Raw genomic sequence first — 21,086 nt, forward strand, 5'->3', positions numbered from 1 at the left:
AAACAATTTTAATCATCTTTGATCATCTTTACCCTGGATATCTAATCTGGAAAAATGAGAAATGGGTGATCAAATCTGGGGTTAAAAACAAACATACATTGCCTCCCTCTAATCTAATAGCGGGGTGGTAGATGCCCACTAGGATCCCTTATGGCTCAGGTGACTACAAACACCATAGACACATCAGACCAGGGGCGCAACTTTCACTGGGGACGGGGAGGACACCCCCTACATTCTGAAATTGCATTTTTGCCCTCCCCCCCAGTTTTATCATTGGAATGTGATACAAAACGAGGCAACGGTGTGCTTTAGGACCACGCGGACGCCTCCCAGTGTCGGGTAGGCTGTTTGGAGTGTTTATCCGACTGGATAAAAAACAAAAGTTATGTCCTCCCTACTTCTAAATCCAAAGTTGCGCCCCTGCATCAGACAGACCAGACAGCAGCGCAGACAGATCCAGCTCAGAGAGGCCCAGCTCATGAGTTCTATCAGAAGCAGATTTAAATTTAGTATGGAAAATTAATCTTTATTCACTAAATGTTAGTGCACAGAATCGCATTGATTTGTTTGTTGAATCGCATCGAATCATTTCAAACTAAGATGTATCGTATGGGAGCCATGATGCATATGAATCATCTGGAAATGGAAAGATGCACATCCCTACCTACTATAGGCCAGTTATATTTGTTGAGCAAGGCAATCGGTCACTGTGGTTTGGGTGAAAAGCCTATACAAACAGTATTGCAGGGTTGGTAGGCCTAGTGCTACAAACAGGCATCACTGCAAACAGACAGAGAACAACAGACATGGTGATTGTAGTGATGACAAGGCTAGTTCTGGGGAATTTGCTGTGATACTCCCACTTGTCTTGTCGAAGGTATGTCCTCTTATGATTATCAGTCAGTCAGTAATCTACTTGTCTTTGGCTGTGAGGTTAATGTAGGGCAATTCCACGGTAACGGAATTATGCTGAGACCAAGATTTTTCACTTAAAATGTATGCCAAACAAAAAACATTTTTTTCAAAGTTCAACAAACCATACAACTCTATGCATAAGGACTATTAAAAAAAAATGTACGCAGAATATTTTACTAAAATGTATGGGCAAAACGAGTGACTTAAGCAACTTTGATCATGGTATGCTCATTGCTGCCAGGCGGCCCTGTTCCAGTATCTCAGAAACGTCCAGCCTCCTGGGCTTTTCACACACAACAGCAGTGTCTAGGGTTTACCAAGGATGGCGCGACAAACAAAAAACATCCAGTCGGTGGCAGTCCTGTGGGCAGAAAACAGCTCTTTGATGAGAGGTCGAAGGAAAATTGCAAGAATCGTGCCAGCTAACATGTGGGCCACAAACAAGCAATTAACGACTCCGTACAACAGTGGTGTGCATAACGGCATCTCGGAACGCACAACTTGTCGGTCCTTGTCACAGATGGGCTATTGCAGCAGGAGTGGAACCAGACGTGGTCACCTATCAGCTAAAAACAATAAGAAGCGGCCCCAGTGGGCATGTGATCTCCCACACTGGACATTTGAGGCGTGGAAAAACATTGCATGGTCTGACAACCCTGTTCCTGTTGCGTCATGCTGATGGCAGAGTCAGGATTTGGCGTAAGCAGCATGAGCCCATGGCCTCATCCTGCCTGTTGTCAACTGTACAGGCTGGTGGTGTAATGGCGGAGGGAATGTTTTTTTTTTTTTCTGACACGCTAGGTCCCTTGATACCAATTGGGCAATGTTTCCATGCCCTAAAGAATTCAGGCAGTTCTGGAGGCAAAGGGGGTCCGATCTGGTACTAGCGATTTATCTACAGATAAATTATGAACATATTAAATCAAGAGGTTGAATACCTACTATTCCTGCAGTGAGGAGTGGTGAGAGAGCCTCATTCTGGTCCAAAATATGATAGAGATTAAAGGTTATAAAAAGGTTATAAAATCTAATGATACCTAGTATTAAAGATATTGAGATAGGCCTACTGATTTAATCAACGTGTCAAATGGAGTAGTCAACTGTTGCTTTCTGTATAGCAAAGCCCAGGTTTAACACGTGTTTCATTCTTCAGTCATAGCTTCATTCTTCAGTCATAGCTTCATTCTTCAGTCATACCTATGTGCACCCCCACTTTTATACAATCTGGCGGGGGGTTTGGGGGTCATCCCACTGAATGTTTGCGTTTTTAAAATCCTTTTCCTGCATTTCTATATTGTTTCTCAAACTGTAAATATTACTTTATTCTCAAGAGAAGAGAAGTTTAATGTTAAAGATGATCTTACTTAAAAAAATGTCCTGATCTTACAGGGCTCGGCCATATCCAAAACAACTAAATGGTCCTGATCATATAGGGCTAGGCCATATCCAAAACAACTAAATGGTCCTGATCATATAGGGCTAGGCCATATCCAAAACAACTAAATGGTCCTGATCATATAGGGCTAGGCCATATCCAAAACAACTAAATGGTCCTGATCATATAGGGCTAGGCCATATCCAAAACAACTAAATGGTCCTGATCATATAGGGCTAGGCCATATCCAAAACAACTAAATGGTCCTGATCATATAGGGCTAGGCCATATCCAAAACAACTAAATGGTCCTGATCATATAGGGCTAGGCCATATCCAAAACAACTAAATGGTCCTGATCATATAGGGCTAGGCCATATCCAAAACAACTAAATGGTCCTGATCATATAGGGCTAGGTCATATCCAAAACAACTAAATGGTCCTGATCATATAGGGCTAGGCCATATCCAAAACAACTAAATGGTCCTGATCATATAGGGCTAGGCCATATCCAAAGCAACTAAATGGTCCTGATCATATAGGGCTAGGCCATATCCAAAGCAACTAAATGGTCCTGATCATATAGGGCTAGGCCATATCCAAAACAACTAAATGGTCCTGATCATATAGGGCTAGGCCATATCCAAAACAACTAAATGGTCCTGATCATATAGGGCTAGGCCATATCCAAAACAACTAAATGGTCCTGATCTTATAGGGCTAGGCCATATCCAAAACAACTAAATGGTCCTGATCATATAGGGCTAGGCCATATCCAAAACAACTAAATGGTCCTGATCTTATAGGGCTAGGCCATATCCAAAACAACTAAATGGTCCTGATTTTATAGGGCTAGGCCATATCCAAAGCAACTAAATGGTCCTGATCATATAGGGCTAGGCCATATCCAAAACAACTAAATGGTCCTGATCATATAGGGCTAGGCCATATCCAAAGCAACTAAATGGTCCTGATCATATAGGGCTAGGCCATATCCAAAACAACTAAATGGTCCTGATCATATAGGGCTAGGCCATATCCAAAACAACTAAATGGTCCTGATCATATAGGGCTAGGCCATATCCAAAGCAACTAAATGGTCCTGATCATATAGGGCTAGGCCATATCCAAAGCAACTAAATGGTCCTGATCATATAGGGCTAGGCCATATCCAAAACAACTAAATGGTCCTGATCATATAGGGCTAGGCCATATCCAAAACAACTAAATGGTCCTGATCATATAGGGCTAGGTCATATCCAAAACAACTAACACACTGAATTCATCCATTTTTAATTTATATTGTGAAGTCATGTATTTCTACTCCAACTAATTTGACTTATCTGGGAGGTGAAGTCGTTAAAGTATTAAATCATTTGGTCTATTTCGGATGGAATCAAGGCATTAGAATGTACCAGAGGCCACCAAAATAGAGCTCGTTCTGCAAAGTAGCCAGCCAAAACTCCCTGGCTGGCTACTTGTTCTATTTGGCTGGCTACTCCATGTAGTTAGGGAAAAACACTGGATGAGGGTGTGTCACTCACTGTGTATAGCCTATCCCAGGGGAGAATGACTGCCCCCTCTCATTGAAGTTCCAGGCTGACCAGGGTACTGCAGGTATTGTTAGCAGAAAAAAGGATCCCCCATTATAGTGAATGGAAAAATGGCAATCTTCGTGGTTAATGTTGTGTAAATCGAAAAATGTTTAGAAGACAATCATGGCATCAATAATAGCTTCTAACACACCAGATGTATGTACTTGAACAGATTTATTTTAAATAGCACACAGTAGAAATAATAAGGATAATTTAGTTACTAATGGAAGCGTACAGTACACGGGTCGGCCTACAAAGTTATTCAATGAGAGGGGTCAGCCTGCAACTTCATTTCCTGGAGTATCTCAGACGGCGCATGTTATGTCAACATGTGACGTCATCTTAACCAACTTCATTTGGCTTGAATGCGCTATTGAGTCTGCACATAGGAATGAATGGTGTCACATGACGAATATGACGAATAGCTTTGTCCAGTCATACTGTATAAATAGTTTTTCCACCATAATTTGCAAATAAATTCATTAAAAATCCTACAATGTGATTTTTCTGGATTTTTTTCTCTCCATTTTGTCTGTCATAGTTGAAGTGTACCTATGATGACAATTACAGGCCTCTCATCCTTTTAAGTGGGAGAACTTGCACAATTGGTGGTGGCTGACTAAATACTTTTTTGCCCCACTGAATATGTTATGCTGCTGCCATAAAGCCTGGAATCAAATAGATTTAAAATAACCCACCAACTGTCTTGTGGTTTTATATCTAAACTCTTTACCAGTCAACCAAAACCACAGAACCCAGAATCAATCTGCAGGCCAGGCAGTCACAGTGATGCAGCCATTTGAGATGATGTACAACAGCTGCATGTACCACTCTGGCTTGTATTCTGGCTTGTCCTACGCTTACTCAGTACTGTGTTAGTAAGGGCTTACTCTGTGCTTTCTGATACCTTTCGTCTCTGTGTGAACTGGCCTCGCACGCACACATTCAACAGCCTTACTGCAGATTGCTTTTCTACTGGTGCCTGTTAAGTTAGTCACTCACTGATGATGGATGGATTTTCGCTTCCGTTTCTCCCCCTCCTCTTCATGTCTGTGTCAAATACCTTCTGAAGATTCCTGTACTAGAGCCACGTCCTGTAGTTGGCTAAATCACTGCCAGCCACCCTAGCCGTCTCTGCTGTGTGTGTGTCGTTTTGATTATGAAAATTCTGGATCTGCTGTGTTGTCTTTGACAGCATGTGTGGGAATCATATGCACAAAACAGCATTTCTAACCTGAGACTGGTAGGCTCTTTTCAGATGAAAGAGCTGGCCTTGTTGTTTGTCTCGTGGGTGTCTGCATGCGTGCACGTGGTTATGCGCACTAGCATGAATTTGCAAGCTGGATTGTGTCTGTGTAGAGGCGGCAAAGTGACTTGGCCTTGTTTTGTTTGTGTGTGAGGAAGGGGGAAGGAAAAGGAAGAGTTTCCTACTTTTATGGGGTTCCGTTAACCAATAATAGTCAGCTTTTGGACATTTTATTTTATTTTTATAAAATGATATATACAGTGCATTCGGAAAGTATTCAGACTCTGAAAAAATGTTCCTCGTCAATCTACATACAATAACCCATAATGACAAAGTGAAAACAGGATTCCAGGAATTTTAGCAAATCTACTAAAAATAAGACAGAAATACCTTGGTGCATTCAGAAAGTATTCAGATGTTACCTCATACCCCATAATGACCAAGCGAAAACAGGGTTTTTGAAATGTCTGAAAATGTATAAAAAAATAAAATGTATTTACATAATTATTCAGACCCTTTGCTATCAGAGTCGAAGTTGAGCTCGGGTGCGTCCTGTTTCCATTGATCATCCTTGAGATGTTTATACAACTTCATCGTAATCCCCTTGGTAAATTAAATTGATTGGCCATGATTTGAAAAGGCACACATCTGTCTATATAAGGTCCCACAGTTGACAGTGCATGTCGGAATAAAAACCAAGCCATGAGGTTGAAGGAATTGTCCTTAGAGCTCTGAGACAGGATTGTGTCGAGGCACAGATCTGGGGAATGGTACCAAAACATGTCTGCAGTATTCAAGGTCCCCAAGAACACAGTGGCCTCCATCATTCTTAAATGGAGGAAGTTTGGAACCAAGACTCTTCCAAGAACTGGTCCCCCGGCCAAACTGAGCAATCGGGGGAGAAGGGCCTTGGTCAGAGAGGTGATCAAGAACCCGATTGTCAGTCTGACAGAGCTCTACAGTTCCTCTGTGGAGATGGGAAAACCTTCCAGAAGGACAACCATCTCTGCAGATCTCTACCATCAGGCGTTAATGTTAGTTATCAGACGGAAGCCACTCTTCAGTAAAAGGCACATGACAGCCCATTTGTTTGCCAAACGGGGCCTGAAGACTCTCAAACCATGAGAAACAAGATTCTTTGGTCTGATGAAACCAACATGAACTATTTTGCCTGAATGCCAAGTGTCATGTCTGGAGGAAACCTGGCTCCATCCCTACAGTGAAGCATGGCGGTCATGCTGTGGGGATGTTTTTCAGCGGCAGGGACTGGGAGACTATTCAGGATCGAGGGGAAAGATGAACGGAGCAAAATACAAGAGCGATCCTTGCTGAAAACCTGCTCCAGAGCGCTCAGGACCTCAGACTAATGCCAAGGTTCACCTTCCAACGGGACAATGACCCTAAGCACACAGTCAAAACAACACAGGAGTGGCTTCGGGACTAGTCTCTGATTCTCTTTGAGTGGCCCAACTGGAGCTGGACTTGAACCCAATCGAACATCTCTGGAGAGACCTGAAAATAGCTGTGCATCAATGCTCACCATCGTACCTGACAGAGCTTGAGAGAATCTGCAGAGAAGAATGGGAGAAACTCCCCAAATGCAGGTGTGCCAAACTTGTAGCATCATACCCAAGAATAATCAAGGCTGTAATCGCTGCCAAAGGTGCTTGAGTAAAGGGTCTGAATCCTTATGTAAATGTTTTTGATTTTTAATACATTAGCAAATGTTTTTGCTTTTTCATATGGGGTATTGTGTGTTGATTGAGGCATTTTTTATTTTTTAAAATCCATTTTAGAATAAGGCTGTAACAATGTGGGAAAGGAGTCTGAATACTTTCCTTATTCATGTTATGTAAACAATTATTTTTAAATCAAAGCCAATTTCAAATAAAATTGGTGCCGGTCAATTGTCTGGGTGAAGACAAAATCACATTGCGAAATAATGCTTTTTAGCTTATTAATTGATTGAAATATCAGTCAATGGAAATACATTTGATGGTCATGCTTATCGGTTTATAGGTTACTTTGCATAATTTAGTGGAATTAAATTGGCATGTGTGTACAGTATATTCGCTATGTACAGTGCATTCGGAAAGTATTCAGACCCCTTGACTTTTTCCACATTTTGTTTTGATACAGCTTTATTCTAAAATGTATTAAATTGTTTTTTAAATACATTTTAGAATAAGGCTGTAACGTAACAAAATGTGGAAAAAGTCCAGGGGTCTGAATACTTTCCAAATGCGCTCTATCTTATTTAGCACACGTGCAAAGCATAGAGAGATACAAAGCCTTTTGAGTAGAAAATCTGTCAGACATCGCGAGAGCTGCTTATACAGCATCTCAAACAGCAAAAGCATAGGAAACTGGAGGCAGGCTTTATCAGCGCGTCACACACCTATGCATTTTGACAACATATTTTTAATTCATTAAAACCTGAAAGTTTACCACATATGAGGTATGTTTTACCTTGCTTCAAAGTGAGCTATCCACAATCTGACCATGTCCGTGGAGGCAATTATTCTACATCAACGTTCTTTCGTTGTCCAGTAGCCAAAGGCGCACAATCATAGTCATATTATTAACACATGCTAACGTTAGTTGTTGCATATTAGATCTCCCCTCTTTCTAAATTTCAAACTGATATTTTCATCTCTGTCACACGAAAGGGCTCACGTGCATTATGGTTCGAACATTTTCACTACTGCCTTGTGCGCATTGCTGTGCTTATAATGTGAAGAAATAGTTAAATAGCTATATGTTCTTATCTGCTGCATCAGACTCAATGCTTTTTAACTTGTTTTTATGTAGCCTATGCTTACTGGTTGTATGAATTTGCGATCAATTGTCCCAGAGTCTGTTTGGAGTGGGCTATTTCTTTCTCGACAAGCTGACCAGTAGAATATGCCTAGGTACATTTTTCTACGATGGGGATTATGGTAGATTGACATAGGCTAATGATTTTGCTGTTCTTTACTCATCTTGTTGGCTGAGGAAAAGTCCATGTAGACAGTTATTGTAACATCTTCAAAGTGTGCATCATATTTCAATAAGTTGTACCACACATTGTTGCATCCAGGTCTTGCATGGTCGAGTACATTTCTCAAATGTCCGGTAAATTTCAAAAGCTGCCGGCACCACATATTCCAAATGGAAACCCTTATTGGGTTACAGCGTCCAGTCATGGCAACCCTCCAGAGGCCTACTGCCTGTAACGCTGCCTGGGCAGCAGGTGGCACTAGGCCTCAGCAAAAACATTCCTCCACCAGGCAGCCCTGGGCTGGAGGAAAGGCTGGTGCTGGCTGCAGCCACTTTGGATGTATCAATACCTTTTAGCCTACTTTTTATGAAACTCTTATTTTACCAGGTTAGTTGACTTAGAACACAGTCTCATTTACAGCAATGACCTGGGGAATAGTTACAGGGGAGAGGGGATGATTAGCTGACCATGATAGTATGAGTGCCAGATTGGGAATTTAGCCAGGACACCTCTACTCTTACAATAAGTGTCATGAGATCTTTAGTGACCACAGAGAGTCAGGACACCCGTTTAACGTCCCAACCCGAAAGACGGCACCCTACACAGGGCAATGTCCCCAATCACTGCCCTGGGGCATTGGGAAAAATATATATATATATATTTTTAGACCAGAGGAAAGGGTGCCTCCTACTGGCCCTCCAACACCACTTCCAGCAGCATCTGGTCTCCTATCCAGGGACTGACCAGGACCAACCCTGCTTTGCTTCAGAAGCAAGCCAGCAATGGGATGCAGGGTGGATTGGTGTAGATTTAAGGACATACCTGATTCAAAGCGTTAGGCCTGTGTTCATGCTATTGCTTTCATGACCTAAACAGACTTTGTTTTGACAGTTTATTTTGTATGCTTGCCCACTTTCTTTAGTTTGTGCTTCCAAACATGATATTGATGTCTTCATGAGTAGTTTTGAAGCAGAGACATTTAAAATGTTTGCAGGACAAATTATTGAAATAAACTCCAATTTGTAATCCCTGTTCAGGAGGCATGCAGGACTATAACTACCTGAATGGGAACTGCCTGGAGATCACCATGGAACTGAGCTGCTGTAAATTTCCCCCGGCCTCCGAGTTAAAGAAAGAGTGGGACTACAACAGGGAGTCACTTATTGCCTACCTGGAGCAGGTAGGCTTTCACAAGACACAGTGTCACACTCCAACTTTCAAACAATCATACAAATAATTTCATTGCACATATGAATATCTGTAGTATATGGTTCTTACTACTGTACTCTATTTATTTTAATTGAAGAGATTTTTCTGTCTTTACATCCGTTTGCAGTAGTTACTTAGTTCTGGGCAGCACTTAGTTATTTGAGCTTCTTTTGTTCCCAGCTACTGAGGCAATAGAAACAGTGTTTGAGATCTCTTCTAACGTTATCCTGTTTTCTCCCAGGTTCACATTGGAGTAAGAGGCTATGTGAAGGAAGCTACCAATGGGACAGCTCTGTCTGATGTCAGGATCATGGTGGCAGGCATCAACCATAACCTGACCACGGCCCAGTTTGGTGACTACTACCGTCTGCTGCTCCCTGGGACATACAATGTCTCAGCTATAGCTACGGGGTAAGTACAGCTGGAGGAATGAGCTCTATACCTTCTACAGTAACTTTGCAGGCACAAGTTACTGTAGTCTTTAACAAAATAAGCATACTCTACTCCTGACTTTAGTTCCTGTCTGTTTTCCTTAGAACTGATTTGGGTATGGTGTTTTCTTACAGGAAGTAAATGTATATCTTAGAGCTTGTTACTGGTACTTAACCATGTTACCTCACACTTCCTGGTGAAATACATTTTAAATCACCTGGATGTAGATACACTGCTGTGCACAGAGGTTTTACTTTGTTTTTTGCATTACTTAATGTTTATTTTAACTGCAACAAAATAAAAATTCAATGTCTGTATTCATAGGTACATGTCCATGACAGTAGTTGGGGTTCAAGTGGTGGAGGGCAAGGCCACCGAGCTCAATTTCACCCTGGCACCCCTGGGAAATGGACCCACAGGCGGCATAACCGTACCCTTTACCCCCACCACCACCGGCCCTACCACAACCTCTGACCCTGACTCCACCAGCATCGAGACCTCCAGCACCACCTCTGAGATGGTGACCTCTGGGGCCAACGAGAGCTCCACTCCCCAGGAGGCTCGGCCCCCAGCCCAGCCTGAGCACCAGCCCATCCAGCCACAGGACTTCCGCCATCACCATTACAATGACATGGAGCTGTTCCTACGCAGGTACTGTTGTGTTTGCTTTATAGCCTTTGCAGTGAAGCATTTAAAATGTTATGCTAGCAAGTATAGGCTACCTGGGGCGGCAGGTAGCCTAGTGGTTAGAGCGTTGGGCCAGTAACCGAAAGGTTGCTAGATCGAATCCCCGAGCTGACAAGGTGAAAATATGTTATTCTACCCCTGAACAAGGCAGTTAACCCACTGTACCTAGCCCGTCATTGTAAATAAGAATTTGTTCTTCACGGACTTGCCTGTTAAAAAATAAATTTAAAAAAATAAAGTGATTTTAGGATGTTGGAGCTTGAATTAAATGTGAAAAAGCCTTGTTCTTTCAACACAACAGGTACAGCAATGGGTTCCGTTCCATCGCTCATCTCTACTCCATTGGGAAGTCAGCAGAGGACCGTGAGCTCTACGTCATGGTGATATCAGACAACCCCACTGTCCATGAGCCAGGTATGGATGTGATTTGGTGTAGCTTCAGAAGAGACTATTGGCTCTAAAGCGAGGCCTTCAATCAATGGCTGTTTGGTTTATGATGATCTAACTTCTTACAGTAACTGGATTGTGTTCATACACTGAAATTCATAGCAGTTCTGCTGTTTTCTTCCTTAAGATGATCCTGACATTATTGCTTCGGCCCAATTATCTAGTAGCTTCATAACAAGATGGCGATGACAGACATGGCTGTTCTGCTTCTAGCTCCTAAGCAACTTTGCAGTATTTTATTTTTTGTGTGTTATTTCTTACACTATTAGCCCAGAACAATTTTTGTGTTATTACATAAAGCTGGAAATAGCTTTTGGATATCAGAGCTGCGGTAACTTACCAGCACTACGACCAGGAATACATCTTTCCCGAATTGGATTATTTGTTCGCAACCCTGAGGACAATTGAACTTCTCCCATAGGCTGCTCCAAGACTCCGCCGCCGGAGAAGAGGTATTCAGAGTGGACTTCTAGTCCGACTCAGGAGGCGGGCACACCATCCACCGCTTCCAATTATATTACTTACTAATGTTTGGTCTGTGGACAATAAAGTAGACAAGCTCAGGACAAAGATCTCCTTCCAGAGAGACATCAGTGACTGTAACATTCTCTGTTTCACGGAATCATGGCTCTCCGGATATACTGTCCCTGTCCATACAGCCAGTTGGGTTCTCAGTACATAGCGCAGACAGGAATAAAGAACTCTCAGGGAAGAAGGGCGGTGGTGTATGTTTCATGATTTACCACTCATGGTGTGATTGAGATAACGTACAGAAACTCAAGTCCTTCGTTCACCCGACCTAGAATACCTCACAATCAAATACAGACTGTATTACCTCCCAGAGAATTCTCTTCGGTTAGTCACAGCCGTGTATATTCCCCATCAAGCCGATACCAGAACGTCCCTCAAGGAACTACACTGGACATTATGCAAACTTGAAACCACATGTCCTTAGGCGGCATTTATTGTGGCTTGGGATTTTAACATAAGATTCAGGAGCATTTTCCTCAAATTTTCTATCAACACATTGACTGTAGTACTCGCTCTGGGAAAATACTCAACCACTGCTATTCTCTCTCCCGGGATGCCTACATGGCCATCCCCCGCCCTCCCTTCAGCAAACCAGATCACAACTTTATTTTGCTCCTCCCTTCCTATAGGCAGGAACTCAAACAGGAAGTAACTGTGCTATGGTCTATTCAACGCTGGTCTGACCAATCAGAATCCATGCTTCAAGATTGTTTTGATCATACGGACTGGAATATGTTCTGGGTAGCCTTGTATAATAACATTGATGTATACACAGATACAGTTGTTCCCACGGACTATTAAAATCTACACAAAACATAAACTGTGGATAGATGGCAGCATTCGCGCTAAACTGAAAGCGTGAACCGCCGCATTTAACCATGGCAAGGTGACTGGGAATATAGTCGATACAAACAGTGAAGTTATTCCCTCCATAAGGCAATCAAACAGAGAAAACGTCAGAACAAATACAAAGTGGAGTCGCAATTCAACGGCTCAAACACGAGACGTATGGGTCTACAGACAATCACGGATTACAAAGGGAAAACCGGCCACATCTCGCTTTGAGAATAACACAGTGCCATCAACGCGGCCCGCACCTAAGGACTGTGGACTCTCCTTCTCTGTGGGCGACGTGAGTAAGACATTTAAGCGTGTTAACCCTCGCAAGGCTGCCGGCCCAGACGGCATCCCTAGCCGCGCCCTCAGAGCATGCGGAGACCAGCTGGCTGGAGTGTTTACAGACATATTCAATCTCTCCCTATCCCAGTCTGCTGTCTCCACTTGCTTCAAGATGTCCACCATGGTTCCTGTACCCAAGAAAGCAAAGGTAACTGAACAAAATGACTATCTCTCCGTAGCACTCACTTCTGTCATCCTGAAGTGCTTTGAGAGGCTAGTTAAGGATCATATCACCTCTACCTTACCTAACACTCTAGACCCACTATGATTTGCTTACCGCCCCAATAGATCCACAGAGATGTAATCGCCATTACACTGCCCTACAACTCCTGGACAAGAGGAATACCTATGTAAGAATGCTGTTCATTGGCTATAGCTCAGCCTTCAACACCATAGTACCCTCCCAAAGTCGTCATCAGGCTTGAGGCTCTGGGTCTGAAGCCACCCTGTGCAAATGGGTCCTGGACTTCCTGACTGGCCACCCCCAGGTGGTGAACGTAGGAAACAACACCTCCACTTCACTGATCCACAACACAGGGGCCCCACAAGGGTGTGTACTCAGCCCCCTCATGTACAGCCTGTTCACCCGTGACACACGCCTCAACTCCAATCATCAAGTTTGCAGACGACACACCCATAGTAGGCCTGATTACCAACAATGACAAGACAGGATACAGGGAGGAGGTGAGGTCCCTGGGGGAGTGGTGCCAGGAAATTAACCTCTCCCTCAACGTTAACAAAACAAAGGAGCTGATCGTGGACTTCAGGAAAAAGCAGTGGGCGCACGCCCCTGTCCACATTGACAGGACCACAGTGGAGAAGGTGGAAAGCTTCAAGTTGATTGGCATACACAGCACTGAGGATCTGTCTGTGGTGGACCATTTCAGTGTGGTGAAGAAGGTGTAACAGATCCTCTTCAACCTCAGGAGGCTGAAGAAATTTGGCTTGGCCCCTCATACCCTCAAACTTTTACAGATGCACAATTGAGAGCATCCTGTCAGGCTGTATCACTGCCTGGTATAGCAACTGCACCGCCCACAACCACAGGGCTCTCCGGAGGGTGGTGTGGTCTGCCCAACGCATCACGGGGGGCACACTGTCTGCCCTCCAGTACACCTACAGCACCTGATGTCACAGGAAGGCCAAAATGATGATCAAGGACATCAACACCCGCGCCACTGCCTGTTCACCCCGCCACCATCCAGAATGCGAGGTCAGTACAGGTGCATCAAAGCTGTGACTGAGAGACTGAAAAACAGCCTCTATCAAGGCCATCCGACTGTTAAATAGCCACCACTAGTCGGCTGACACCCGGTTACTCAAGCCTGCACCTTAGAGTTTGCTGCCCTATGTATGTAGACATGGAATCACTGGTCACTTTAATAATGTTTACATACTCCTTAACTCATCTCATATGTACAGTTGAAGTCGGAAATTTACATACACCTTAGCCAAATACATTTAAACTCAGTTTTTCACAATTCTTGACATTTAATCCTAGTAAAAATTCCCTGTTTTAGGTCAGTTAGGATCACCACTTTATTCTAAGAATGTGAAATGTCAGAATAATAGTAGAGAGAGTGATTTATTTCATCACATTCCCAGTGGGTCAGAAGTTTACATTCACTCAATTAGTATTTGGTAGCATTGCCTTTAAATGGTTTAACTTGGGTCAAATGTTTCGGGTAGCCTTCCACAAGCTTCCCACAATAAGTTGGGTAAAATTTGGCCCATTCCTCCTGACAGAGCTGCTGTAACGGAGTCAGGTTTGTAGGCCTCCTTTCTCGCACACACTTTTTCAGTTCTGCCCACAAATTGGCTATAGGATTGAGGTCAGGGTTTTATGATGGCCACTCCAATACCATGACTTTTGTTGTCCTTAAGCCATTTTCCACAACTTTAGAAATATGATTGGGGTCATTGTTCATTTGGAAGACCCATTTACGACCAAGCTTTAACTTCCTGACTGATGTCTTGAGATGTCGCTTATATATCCACATAATTATCCTCCCTCATGATGCCATCTATTTTGTGAAGTGCACCAGTCCCTCCTGCAGCAAAGCACCCCCACAACATGATGCTGCCACCCCCGTGCTTCATAGCGGTTTTGGAGCAGTGACTTCTTCCTTGCCGAGCTGCCTTTTCAGGTTATGTCTATACTGTGTATATAAATACGTTTTACTGTGGATATAGATACTTTGTACCTGTGACCTCCAGCATCTTCACAAGGTCCTTTGCTGTTGTTCTGGGATTGATTAGCACATTTTTCCCACCAAAGTACGTTAATATCTAGGAGACAGAACGCATCGCCATCCTGAGTGGTATGACGGCTGCGTGGTCCCATGGTGTTTATACTTGCGTACTATTGTTTGTACAGATGAACGTGGTACATTCAGGCGTTTGGAAATTGCTCCCAAGGATGAACCATACTTGTGGAGGTCTACAACAATTTCTGAGGTCGTGGCCTATTTCTTTTGATTTTGCCATAATGTCAAGCAAAGAGGCACTGAGTTTAAAGGTAGGCCTTGAAACACAGGTACACCTCCAATTTACTCAAATTATGTCAATTAGCCTTTCAGAAGCTTCTATGGCCATGACATCCTTTTCTGGAATTTTCCAAGCTGTTTAAAAGGCACAGTCAACTTAGTGTAAGTAAACTTCTGACCCACTACAATTGTGATAAGTGAAATAATCTGTCTGTAAACAATTGTTGGAAAAATAACTTGTGTCATGCAGAAAGTACAGTGTGACAAAAAAAGTATTTAGTCAGCCATCAATTGTGCATGTTCTCCCACTTAAAAAGATGAGAGGCCTGTAATTTTCATCATAGGTACACTTCAACTATGACAGTGAGAAAAAAATCCAGAAAATCACATTGTAGGATTTTTAATGAATTTATTTGCAAATTATGGTGGAAAATAAGTATTTGGTCAATAACAAAAGTTTATCTCAATACTTTGTTATATACCCTTTGTTGGCAATGACAGAGGTAAAACGTTTTTTGTAAGTCTTCACAAGGTTTTCACACACTTGCTGGTATTTTTGCCCATTCCTCCATGCAGATCTCCTCTAGAGCAGTGATGTCTTGGGGCTGTTGCTGGGCAACACGGACTTTCAACTCCCTCCAAAGATTTTCTATGGGGTTGAGATCTGGAGACTGGCTCGGCCACTCCAGGACCTTGAAATGCTTCTTACGAAGCCACTCCTTTGTTGCCCGGGCGGTGTGTTTGGGATCATTGTCATGCTGAATGACCCAGCCACGTTTCACTTTCAATGCCCTTGCTGATGGAAGGAGGTTTTCACTCAATCTCACGATACATGGCCCCATTCATTCTTTCCTTTACATGGATCAGTCGTCCTGGTCCCTTTTCAGAAAAACAGCCCCAAAGCATGATGTTTCCACCCCCATGCTTCACACTAGGTATGGTGTTCTTTGGATGCAACTCAGCATTCTTTGTCCTCCAAACACGACGAGTTGAGGTTTTACCAAAAAGTTATATTTTGGTTTCATCTGACCATATGACATTCTCTCCCAATCTTCTTCTGGATCATCCAAATGCTCTCTAGCAAACTTCAGACGGGCCTGGACATGTACTGGCTTAAGCAGGGGGACACATCTGGCACTGCAGGATTTGAGTCCCTGGCGGCGTAGTGTGTTACTGATGGTAGGCTTTGTTACTTTGGTCCCAGATCTCTGCAGGTCATTCACTCGGTCCCCCCGTGTGGTTCTGGGATTTTTGCTCACCGTTCTTGTGATCATTTTGACCTCACGGGGTGAGATCTTGCGTGGAGCCCCAGATCGAGTGGTCTTGTATGTCTTCCATTTTCTAATAATTGCTCCCACAGTTGATTTCTTCAAACCAAGCTGTTTACCTATTGCAGATTCAGTCTTCCCAGCCTGGGGCATGTCAACAATTTTGTTTCTTGTGTCCTTTGACAGCTCTTTGGTCTTGGCCATAGTGGAGTTTGGAGTGTGACTGTTTGAATATGTACATAAAGATATATGAATGAGTGATGGTACAGAGCGGCATAGGCAAGATGCAGTAGATGGTATCGAGTACAGTATATACATATGAGATGAGTGTAAACTAAGTGGCTAGTGATACATGTATTACATAAAGATGCAGTAGATGATATAGAGTACAGTATATACGTATACATATGAGATAAATAATGTAGCGTATGGAAACATTATATTAAGTAGCATTGTTTAAAGTGGCTAGTGATACATTTTACATCAATTCCCATTATTAAAGAGGCTGAATTTGAGTCAGTGTGTTGGCAGCAGCCACTCAATGTTAGTGGTGGCTGTTTAACAGTCTGATGGCCTTGAGATAGAAGCTGTTTTTCAGTCTCTCGGTCCCAGCTTTGATTCACCTATACTGACCTCGCCTTCTGGACGATAGCGGGGTGAACAGGCAGTGGCTCGGGTGGTTGTTGTCCTTGAAAATCTCTATGGCCTTCCTGTGACATCGGGTGGTGTAGGTGTCCTGGAGGGCAGGTAGTTTGCCCCCGGTGATGCGTTGTGTGTAACGAGTGGAGGACAGAGGAGCCTCTTAAAGAAGTAGTTACAGGTCTGTGAGAGCCAGAAATCTTGCTTGTTTGTAGGTGTCCAAATACTTATTTTCCACCATAATTTGCAAATAAATTCATAAAAAATCCTACAATGTGATTTTCTGGAATTTTTTTCTCATTTTGTCTGTCATAGTTGAAGTGTACCTATGATGAAAATTACAGGCCTCTCATCTTTTTAAGTGGGAGAACTTGCACAATTGGTGGCTGACTAAATACTTTTTTGCACCACTGTAGATGTCCTAACCGACTTGCCAAAACAATAGTTTGTTAACAAGAAATGTGTGGATTGGTTGAAAAAGGAGTTTTAATGACTCCAACCTAAGTGTCTGTAAACTTCCAACTATATACTGCATTCTATTCTTCAGTATTTTAGTCAATGCCACTCTGACATTGCTTGTCCTAATATTTATATTTTTTTCAATTTGATTATTTTACTTTTAGATGTGTGTATTGTTGTGAATTGTTAGATATTACTGCACCAACAATATCATATGCTAAATATGTGCATGTGACCAATAAAATTTGATTTGATATGCTTTTGAATGTGGTGTACTCACTCATATCAGCAGGCCCTTTAAAGCATTGTGTTTTTTCAATATTTGGTGGCACTGCAAGGATAAGGAGGGTTTTATAATCATTGGTGTGCTTTAGTTTAATTGAGTGTGAATTTGTTCAGGAGACCTCTGCCCTCATTCTCTCTCAGCCGACTTTGCCCTACTTCTCTTTTAATAGCACTCTAACACTTTTTGTATGTATTTTTCCCACTCTTTTCTCCCCTCTGCTTCAGGTGAACCAGAGTTCAAGTACATAGCTAACATGCACGGAAATGAGGTGGTGGGACGCGAGCTACTCCTCAACCTTATTGAGTACCTGTGCCATAACTATGGCAGCGACCCTGAGGTCACCCAGTTGGTCAACACGACTCGGATACACATTATGCCTTCCATGAACCCAGATGGTTATGAGATCGCCAGGGAGGGTAAGAGAGGAACGTGTGTGTGGGTCTATTTGTGAAAATGTTGCCTGTACGCATGCCAGATGAAGAAAAATGTAGTGTCGCTCTAAAATAAGTTATTTAACATGATCAGCGGTAGCATGAAGTCAGTGGTTCCCAAACTGTGCCCCCCCCAAGTTTTATTTTTCTTAAGGAACTCGGTCCGGCTTTCAACTTATTCTTGAGAGTTGTAATAGTAGAATGCACCAGTGCAATTTTGAGGTTGGGTAGTGCATCATCAGTTCCTCTTGTCATGTCAGTCATTGCATACCTTAGAGAGCGATTTATAACTTGCAAGAAATGTCCTGATCAACTAGCGCATATCTGCAAAAAACATTTTAGATAGGTTTTTTACCCCATAGATTTTGTTGTATTGTTTGAGTCACTAAAATATCACAGGAATACACATTAGACATGGTGAATTTGTATAGAATTTTAAGAACTTTCTGCCTGTGAACAAAAAGTGTTCACACAAATAGTTTCTGTTGGCATATTCAAGCTATCTGTACGTCAAGTGTCAGACTGAGACCTTGAAATACTTCTGAATGGAATTTCTTCTCTTTTGCTGCCTAGCTTCCTTATTTGCCCTGTAGATCTTCTCACATTTCCTCTAACATAGGTCTAGTTTTAGCTCAGCTACTTGTGCTGCTGTTTTCCCCAGCACTTTATAAACAGGAAGTTGATCACCGGGGAAATATTTAAGGTGGAACTACCCTATTATTAAAAGAAGTCATGGAAATATGTGTTTTGGTACCTGGTACTATGACATGAGAACAATCCGTTTCTGTTGTCTCTGTATAATGGATTGAGATATAGGTATCAGGTGTTTTGTATTGTTTTCTGTTCATTTTCTCTCGCAGGTGATGTCAGAGGGTACACGGGACGCAACAACAGTAACAACTTTGACCTGAACCGTAACTTTCCTGACCAATTCACTACCATCACTGAACCCAGGCAGCCAGAGACCATCGCTGTGATGAACTGGCTCAAGAGTAATCCCTTTGTGCTCTCAGCCAACCTACATGGAGGTAATCCCTAAGCTCCCCCATTTTTCAATGTTTCTAAAAAATTGTATGTTGGCCTGCCACCAACATATTGTCTCACTTTGGAGGACAGCTTTATAATTTTAGTAATATACTGTATTCTCATTGAATATTTCCTCTCTGCCCACCACAGGGTCATTGGTGGTCAACTACCCATATGATGATGACAAGCAGGGACGTACGGAGTACAGCAAGTGTCCTGATGACAAGGTCTTTAAACAAGTGGCCAGAGCCTACTCTCAGGTCAGTGGACTTCAACACACAATTTTGGTCCTTATATCAGTCCATTTAATGTAACTTTTTAATTAATACATTTATACAGTTGTAAACTGTTTTAATTATGTTAATAAAACCATTGGACAGAAGATACATTTACTGTTTCAATTCTGCTGTTTTTATTGCATTGCATTTGCCCTGTGTGTGTGGTGTGTGTGTGTGTGTGTGTGTGTCCAGGAAAACGCTCTCATGCACAAAGGACACCCTTGTGAGGACCTTTACCGATCAGAGTTCTTTGAGGACGGCATCACCAACGGCGCCAACTGGTACAATGTTCCCGGTACGTACCCTCTCATTCCAATTCACACACTGTGAGGAACAATTTGTATGTCTGCGCACCTCTGCGTGTGTATCTGACTTCTCTTTGTGTTCTCTCACCAGGTGGGATGCAGGACTGGAACTACCTGAACACTAACTGTTTTGAGGTGACCATAGAGTTGGGCTGTGTGAAGTACCCTAAGGCCCAGCACCTGCCTTTGTACTGGGACCAGAACCACAGAGCCTTACTGCAGTACATCCACCAGGTCAGCATACTTACATGCAGTCCTTCACACACTCTCTCAATTATTATTATTTAAAAAATTGTACGTGTATTTTCTCTCTTTCCCACCTACTTATTTTGTCTCAAATGCACCAACTTGTATTTGAAGTATTCATTGTGTGTGTGTGCCTCTGTAGGTCCACAGAGGCGTGAAGGGCATGGTGATAGACATTAAAGATGGTACAGGCATCCCTAATGCCACCATCACGGTGGAGGAGATCGATCATCAAATCACAACCCACCTAGCTGGAGACTACTGGAGACTTCTGGTCCCTGGAACGTACCACCTCACCGCCTCCGCACAGGGGTGAGAGACAGGACCGTAGTAGAAACTGAGATAAATTTGAGGGTTTGTTTAAAATGTAGAACCAAGACCGGTCCAAAAAACCCTGTTTATCTGCAGGGTAACCACACACTAACCCATAGAAACAGAACAACTAGAATGAACGACCTCTGTGGCCTAACGCTCCCTCCCCGTCTTCTTAGGTATAACTCAGTAAAGATCTATGCCACAGTGCCAGAGGAGGGGGTGGAGCTGGTAGACTTCCGGCTGACCAGGATGCGTTCTGATCCCAACGGCCAGGCCCCAATGGACCCCAGGGCCACCCAGGACCCTGCAGAGGAGGTGTTCCAGAGCTTCATTAAGGACCTGTCTCTGGGCCAGGGGCTGGAGCAGCTGGTTCAGAGTACCGTCACAGAGAGCAGCTTCAGATACAGACGCTACAAAGAGCTGTCAGAGTTCCTGAGGGGTTTGACGTTCAACTTCCCCAAGATCACCTCCCTGCATAGGTAGGCCTGAGTTATAACCCCTGACCTCTAAACCCTAACCTGATAACTAACCTCTAAACCCTAACCTGATAACTAACCTCTAAACCTCAACTTTCCCAAGAGGAACTCTCTGCACAAGTAGACCTGAGTTATGACCACTGACCTCCTAGCTAAACGCATCAAATGTCACCTCCCTGCATAGGTAAACTCTGACCTCTAACCCCTAGTGTAACTGCACCATGTCATGTAAAAAATAAATAATGTATATGTATTGTCACATGCACGAGATAGAT

At 43.0% G+C, this 21,086-nt stretch overlaps 1 protein-coding gene across 2 annotated transcripts in view; it reads left to right on the plus strand.

The window, feature by feature from the left end:
• Positions 1-21,086, plus strand: part of LOC135552862 (carboxypeptidase D-like) — a 41,742-nt gene that overhangs the window by 13,458 nt on the left and 7,198 nt on the right. For both annotated transcript variants that reach the window (XM_064984773.1, XM_064984774.1), the window contains exons 3-13: positions 9,149-9,291; positions 9,562-9,731; positions 10,077-10,403; positions 10,741-10,853; positions 17,959-18,150; positions 19,026-19,193; positions 19,342-19,451; positions 19,662-19,764; positions 19,866-20,008; positions 20,163-20,332; positions 20,512-20,814. In XM_064984773.1, coding sequence (XP_064840845.1) covers positions 9,149-9,291; positions 9,562-9,731; positions 10,077-10,403; positions 10,741-10,853; positions 17,959-18,150; positions 19,026-19,193; positions 19,342-19,451; positions 19,662-19,764; positions 19,866-20,008; positions 20,163-20,332; positions 20,512-20,814 — 1,942 coding nt within the window. The remainder of the gene's footprint in view (positions 1-9,148; positions 9,292-9,561; positions 9,732-10,076; positions 10,404-10,740; positions 10,854-17,958; positions 18,151-19,025; positions 19,194-19,341; positions 19,452-19,661; positions 19,765-19,865; positions 20,009-20,162; positions 20,333-20,511; positions 20,815-21,086) is intronic.

The sequence above is a fragment of the Oncorhynchus masou genome, chromosome 13, assembly GCF_036934945.1.
Source record: "Oncorhynchus masou masou isolate Uvic2021 chromosome 13, UVic_Omas_1.1, whole genome shotgun sequence".
NCBI lineage: Eukaryota > Metazoa > Chordata > Actinopteri > Salmoniformes > Salmonidae > Oncorhynchus > Oncorhynchus masou.